At 42.0% G+C, this 7691-nt stretch overlaps 1 protein-coding gene across 1 annotated transcript in view; it reads left to right on the top strand.

Moving 5' to 3' along the window:
• rad23aa (RAD23 homolog A, nucleotide excision repair protein a) overlaps positions 1-7691 on the top strand; it is a 16380-nt gene that overhangs the window by 4668 nt on the left and 4021 nt on the right. Inside the window, exons 4-5 of the mRNA XM_037688833.1 lie at positions 2731-2774; positions 6484-6611. Of these exons, the coding sequence (XP_037544761.1) occupies positions 2731-2774; positions 6484-6611 (172 nt within the window). The remainder of the gene's footprint in view (positions 1-2730; positions 2775-6483; positions 6612-7691) is intronic.

The raw sequence follows: 7691 nt of genomic DNA, 5'->3' as shown, positions 1-7691 counted from the left end.
ATATTTAAACAGTCAGTCAGTAAAATAAGTATTTGAACACCCTGTGACTTTGCAAGTTCTCCCCCTTAGAAATCATGGAGGGGTCTGAAATTTTTATGTTAGGTGCATGTCCACTGTGAGAGACATAATCTAAAAAGAAAATTGGAAATCACAATGTATGATTTTTTTAAATAATTCATTTGTGTGTTACTGCTGCAAATAAGTATTTGAACAGCTGCCAATCAGCAACAGTTCTGGCCCTCAAAGACCTGTTAGTCCTCCTCTATAACGTCCACCTCCACTCCACTGATTGTTCTAAATTAGAAGCACCTGTTTGAGGTCGGTAGCTGCATAAAGACACCCGTCCACCCCACACCATCAGTAAGACTCCAACTACTAACATGGCTAAGACCAAAGAGCTGTCCAAAGACACCAGAGACTAAATTCTAGACCTCCACAAGGCTGGAAAGAGCTACGGGGCAATTGCCAAGCAGCTTGGTGAAAAAAGATCAACTGTTAGAGCAATTATTAGAAAATGGAAGAAGCTAAACATGACTGTTTATCTCCCTTGGACTGGGGCTCCATGCACGATCTCACCTCGTGGCGTATCAATGATCCTAAGAAAGTTGAGGAATCAGCCCAGAACTACACGGGAGGATCTGGTCAATGACCTGAAGAGAGCTGGCACCACTGTTTCCAAGGTTACTGTGGGTAATACACTAAGACGTCATAGTTTAAAATCATGCATGGCACGGAAGGTTCCCCTGCTTAAATCAGCACACGTCCAGGCCCGTCTTAAGTTTGTCCATGACCATTTGGATGATCCAGAGGAGTCATGGGAGAAAGTTATGAGGTCAGATGAGACCAAAATAGAACTTTTTGGTCTTAATTCCACTCGCCGTGTTTGGAGGACGAAGAATGATGAGTACCATCCCAAAAACACCATCCCTACTGTGAAGCATGGGGGTGGAAGCATCATGCTTTGGGTGTGTTTCTGCTCATGGGACAGGACGACTGCACTGTATTAAGGAGAGGATGACCGGGGCCATGTATTGACAGATTTTGGGGAACAACCTCCTTCCCTCAGAGCATTGAAGATGGATCGTGGCTGGATCTTCCAACATGACGATGACCTGAAGCACACAGCCAGGAGAACCAAGGAGTGGCTCTGTAAGAAGCATATCAAGGTTCTGGAGTGGTCTAGTCAGTCTCCAGACCCTATAGAAAATATTTGGAGGGAGCTCAAAGTCCGTGTTTCTCAGTGACAGCCCAGAAACCTGGCTGATCTAGAGAAGATCTGTGGAGGACTGGTCCAAAATCTCTGCTGCAGTAAACCTGGTGAAAAACTACAGGAAACCTTTGACCTCTGTAACTGCAAACAAAGATACTGTACCAAATGTTAACATTGATTTTCACAGGTGTTCAAATACTTGTTTGAAGCAGTAACACACAAATTAATTATTAAAAAATCATACATTGTGATTTACTGATTTTTTTTTTTTAGATGATGTCTCTCACAGTGGACATGCACCTAAGATGAAAATTTCAAACCCCTCCATGATTTCTAAGTGGGAGAACTTGCAAAGTTGCAGGGCGTTCAAATACTTATTTTCCTCACTGTAAATATATTCAGGTCTCTTTTGTAAATGAGACCTCGAGGCTCAATGGGATTAACCTGTCTAAAGGTTAAATGAAAAAAAAAACATATATGTATGTAGGCAGCACGGTGGCGCAACTGGTAGAGCTGCTGCCTCTCAGTGAGCAGGTCCTTGGTTCAAACCCCGGTCCAGGGGCCTTTCTGGGTGGAGTTTGCATGTTCTCTCCGTGCATGCGTGGGTTTTCTCCGGATACTCTGGTTTTCTCCCACAGATCAAAAACATGCATGTTAGACTGATTGGTAACTCTAAATTGTCTCTAGGTGTGAGTGAGAGAGTGAATGGTTGTTTGTCTCATTTGTCTCTATGTGTCCCTGTGATGGACTGGAGACCTGTCCAGGGTGTACCCCTTCCCCTCGCACAGTGAGTGCTGGATATGGGCACCAGCGACCCCTGTGACCCAAAATGGAAGAAGCGGGTAAAAGATAATGGATGTATATATATATATATATATATATATATATATATATATATATATATAAATTATATTCCGCGAACGGACACCCCCCCCCCCCCAAGCAATAAACGAGGGGCTACTGTATTGACAGCTCTGTGAACGCCTGGGTGTGACGAGGCTAAATGTTTTGGCGGCATGAAGCTCTTTAGCCCGTCATAAAAAACAAAAATAAATCCATAAATTAGCTGCAGCGTTGTATAAGCTGCTGGGTTCAAAGTGTGTGAAAAAAGTTGTGGCTTATAGTCCGGAAATTACGGTACATATATTTAATTAGTGAAACCATGAACTTGTGAAAGAAGTTGTCCAGTTTTAGTAGATCTTTTAAACATAAAGTGTTACATGTTACAAGTTAAACTGAAAGAGAATAAAGTGTGGTTGCATTTACTTCACTTTTTTACATTTCAGCTTCTCTGTGGCCAAGAGCTCATTTATACAGCTCATCTGATGTTTTATTTTGTTATAAACACTAATATTGCTGGTTACACCTGCTTTGATCATTTAATGGGATTGTTTGCTGACTGAACTGACATCAGTTTAATTGTGATTATTATCCACTGCCTCATTAAACACACGGATCTTTCAAAATCACAGTTCTGCCCTTTGGGTCCTCTAATTCTTGTTTTTTCTCATGTTTTGTAGCTCCAGTGGTGGGAGTCAGGGTCTGGATGCCTCCTCAGCACTGGGTACGTAACACGCTAATCAGGTTCTCATCACATGGTTTAAAGATGCTGCTGGTGCTCGTCTCTGGTTATTATGGTTTCACTTTCTGTTGGCTTCTTTAACACGTGAGTGCAGTAATTATTGTTCTGACATTCACATCAGTGTTTATTAGTAAATGTGTTGCTGCTCAGGCTGCAGCTGTTGCTGTCGGTCAGGACTCTACAAGCTGCAGCACGTTACTTAGCCTTTCTATGTTTGGACTCACAAAAGCAAGCCCTCCCTTGTTGTGGTCACAGACGGTGACGGGGATTCCCCTTCAGTCCACTCATAGTTCATAACCAGAGAGAATAGAACATGTGTCATGCAGTTACTTAAAGCCCAGCTGGTTTTATATACAGTGGGGAACATAAGTATTAGATACACTGATAATTTTGCATGTGTTCCCACCTACAGAGAACGGAGAGGTCTGTGGTTTTTATCGTCTGTACACGTCAGCTGTGAGAGACAGAATCTAAGACAAAAATCCAGAAAATCACATTGTATGATTTTTAATTAATTTGCATTTTATTGCATGAAACACATGTTTGATTCAATAGAAAAACAGAACTTAATATTTGGTGCAGAAACCTTTGTTTTCAGTTACACAGGCAGAGGTTTCCTGTAGTTCTGGACCAGGTCTGCACACACTGCAGCAGCCATGTTGGCCCACTCCACACAGATCTTGTTCAGATCTTCCAGGTTTCAGGGCTGTCGCTGGGCAACATTGAGTTTCATCTTCCTTCTAAGATTTTCTGTTGGGTTCAGGTCTGGAGACTGGCTAGGCCCCTCCAGGACCTTGAAATTGTTCTTATGGAGCCACTCCTCAGTTGCCCTGGCTGTGTTTTGGGTCACTGTCATGCTGGAAGACCCAGCCACGACCCATCTTCAATGCTTCTAATGAGGGAAGAAGGTTGTTGGACAAAATCTCACAGTACATGACCCCATCCATTCAGTACGATGCAGTCGTCCAGTCCTTGCATTGAAGCACCCCCGAAATATGACGTCTCACCCCCATGCTTCACAGTTGGGACGGTGTTCTTGGGGTCGCACTCATCCTTCTTCCTCCAAACATGGAGAGTAGAGTTGATACCAAAAAGCTCTGTTTTGGTTTCATCTGACCACATGACCTTGTCCAGTGCCTCGTGTGGATCATCCAGATGTTCAAACAGGCCTGGACATGTGCTGTCAGGAGCAGAGGGACCTTGTGTGCCCTGCAGAATCTTAAACCATGACGGTGTAGTGTGTTACTAATGGTCCACTTTGAGACTGTGGTCCCAGCTCTCCTCAGGTCATTGATCAGGTCCTCCTGTCTAGTTCTGGTAGTCCTGACCTTTCTCAGAATCATCCTTACCCCACAAGGTGAGATCTTGCATTGAGACCCAGACCGAGGAAGATTCAGTCATCTTGTTTCTTCCATTTTCTAATAATTGCTCCAACAGTTGTCTTCTCACCAGGCTGCTTCCCTGTTGTCCTGTAGTCCACCCCAGCCTTGTGCAGGTCTACAATTCAGTCCCTGGTGTCCTAAGACAGCTCTTAGGTCATGGCCATGGTGGAGAGGTTGGAGTGTGATTGAGTGTGGACAGGTGTCTTTAATACAGGTAACAAGTTCAAACAGGCACAATTAATACAGGTAATGAGTGCAGAACAGGAGGGCTTCTTAAACAAAGACTAACGGGCGATAAACAATAAATCAATCACATGATGAATGAAAATTATCAACTTCATTTTCATTTATCAGCTTTGTTTCTTCGTGTCTCTCTTTCTACTGAAGACACTGGAAGACAACAGCTCAACTCCGGTGCTCTTCACTGACACCTCCCTTTCTCTTTTTAAAATCAGTGTAACAATCCAAAATAGTGTTTTTGGATAATTAAAAGCAGCTAAGCTGAGAAGCTAAGCTACAAGCTAAGCTACGAGCTAAGCTACAAGCTAAGCTACGAGCTAAGCTAACAGGCCGACCTCGGGGGAAAAAACCTCCGTCTTGTCGAAGCTCCAAAATTCACAGTTGAAACCCGTGCCTTCGTGTAAAAAGTTTTTTCTCTGAAAAAAGAAGCTGAGAACTTGTTTACTGATTCTTTTATTAAAAGTAGGGGTGCACTGGGAATCAACCCCGATTTCCTTAATTTTGGGAAATCGGCCGATACTTGCATGAGAAACCAATTTTACCGTTTTTTTTGTTTGTTTGTTTGTTTGTTTTAACAACAATTGTCTGAACTTCCTTTATATTTCAGAGCACTACCTCATGGCCAGTTAAAACAAGTCTGTATTGTTTCTAGGATAATGTTCAAGGGTATGTTTTTCAATAAAATAAGATTGAAAATTGAAGGTGCATTGTGAACTTATAACTCCTGACAGTGTCGCTTATTAAACAAAATCTGAATCGGAAGCTCAGACTTTTTAGAAATGTGTGATCGGCCAGAAAACTGCAATCCGTGCACCCCTAATTATAAGCTTTGTATGAAAAATGCCTTGCTAAAGAGCTCAAACCACACAGTGTCTGCCATTTTGAGAACCAAAGAGAGACAACCATGTCTCGTCAAGGAGCCTCCTTCCCATTTTTCTTAAAGAGGCACACTGCTGCTCCCTCACCATCCATCCTTTGATTCAAACAGTCTTATACTGCCATCCAGTGGCCAAAGTACTACACACAAAAGTTAACCAACATTTCTAAATATGACAATAATTACTAATTATTGTCAAATTTCAAACAATATTATCGTTCATCGCAATAATTTCTGAGACAATTAATCGCCAGCAAAATCTGTTATCGTGACAGGCCTAATGACAGGTCTGTGAGAGACAGAATCCTCACTGGCTCGTAGGTGATCAAATACTTGTTTAATGCAGTAAAATGCAGATGAATTATTAAAAAAATCATACAACGTGATTTTCTGTTTTTTTGGATTCTGTCTCACAGTTGACGTGTACCTATGATAGAAATGACAGACCTGTCCGTTCTTTGTAGGTGGGAAAACATGCACATTAGGCAGCGTATCAAATGATGTTTCCACAGCAGGTGTGGAAATGTGTAAGTAAATATATGTTGATGAACTTAAAACTCACTTTCTGTCTTCTGTTTACAAAGTGTCTTCATGTTCGTTAGAAGTCTGCAAAGATGCAAACAGAAGTGATTTGTGTGCATAATACACAAAGGGTAATTGTGCACCTTTCAGTGCACGTGTGTGCAACTGATCTCTGTTCAGTTTGGGTTCATCACTAGAAGGTGTTTTAGATTGGACAATGAACAAACACATCCTCATCTTTTCTGATAAATGTTTCAAACCTTGTGAAGAGGGATTCTGTTGGAAGATTAGGAACAAGTAATATCTTACCTGTTGTAGATAGCTCTTTGAATGACCTACAACTGCTAATATTTTAATTATCCATTATCTTTCTACAAAACCATTTTCAAAAGTCCAAAACAATCATTCTAGTATTGGAAGATTAACAGTCATCAGCAGTACAGAGGAAATCATAATCTGCTTATTTTATTATATTTTCACGTTTCCAGAGACAAAAAGAGCTCTGGATCAGAATATGTAAGAACCCTCTGCATCAACGTGTGGATGTTTTGAAGTCGACGCGTTTGACCCGAGTCCTTTTCAAAAGGGGGACAGTTGCTGCTGACGTGTTGAGACGTAACGAAGGCTTGAAGCAGAGCAGCGAGTTAACGAGAGTTTCTTCTTGTTTCAGTGACCGGAGCAGAGTACGAGGTCATGCTGACAGAGATCATGTCCATGGGATATGAGAGGGAGAGAGTGGTGGCAGCGCTACGGGCCAGTTTCAACAACCCCCACAGAGCTGTGGAGTACCTCCTCACTGTACGTCTCCCTCTTACTCACACAAACAATCTGACCTTTGTAGGGAAAACTTTAATTGTTCTGCTGAACGTGGAGCTCGACGACCAAGTCCTCATCTGTCTGTGCTCTCAGGTCCTGTAGAGCAACTTTGTTTTTCAGTCACAAACTCTGAGATCAATTTTTCTGTAACTTAAGACAAAGCACTTCTCTTTGAGAAATAGAAACCTGGTTGTTTGTTCATGAATCCATGAAAATTCAAAGCTGCTGTGTGGGAGGAGACGAGTGTCCTTCAGAGCAACCCTCGGTGCCCACTGCCCTGCAAGTAGATCTGTTCCCCTGCTTCAGCACGCTTCACTGAAATGACCGAGTCGTGGGCGGGCCTCTGCTGAACTTGATGCACTCTGAGCAGGTCGTTCAGCATTTCAGGTGTGTTGAAGCAGGGATAGCTGTGATGTAGAGGAGTTGGTCTGAGCCGGCCTGTAAGTCACATCTGCAGGAGTGGGAATCTTTAAGCACTTCAAGGGTCAGGAGTTTATTCATGTTACATCAGTATCAGTTGTTTAAGTGAAGTTGTTCATGTCTGCATCATGACACATTGAAAAAATAGATTGTAAGACACTCCCCCAATGCTCCGTGCAGTTAGATTGTATTTGATGACATTAATACAAGTTGGTGGTCATTGTTCTTTTGTACAGCACTTTGGTTGGCCTTGTTGCTGTTTTAAGTGCTATATAAATAAATTGGTATGGTATGGTATTGTTAGTTTTTAACTGCCAAAATGTGCATAAAATGTTAAAATATAAATTCTGAGCATTCTTATTATATTTTCAGATTCAAACAGTTTGAGTGGGATTGTAAGAAGTAGTTCTGAGCAGTCAGTGTCTTACCTGCAGTAGACGGTGATGGTGAGATGACCCGATTCTTTCAATCAAGTTGAAACAATAAAAAACAAACAAAAACAAAAAAACATTTACTAACAGCAGGACTCATCCAGTAACTGAGTAATCTAAAACAGCCTGTACTTAAAGCTAAAGTTGGTCATCCATCCATCCATCCATCCATCCATCCATCCATCCATCCATCCATCCATCCATCCATCCA

The sequence above is a fragment of the Nematolebias whitei genome, chromosome 15 (assembly GCF_014905685.2).
Source record: "Nematolebias whitei isolate Nwh7 chromosome 15, NemWhi1, whole genome shotgun sequence".
In the NCBI taxonomy this organism is placed as follows: Eukaryota; Metazoa; Chordata; class Actinopteri; order Cyprinodontiformes; family Rivulidae; genus Nematolebias; species Nematolebias whitei.
This window is presented reverse-complemented; position numbering and strand designations above follow the sequence as displayed.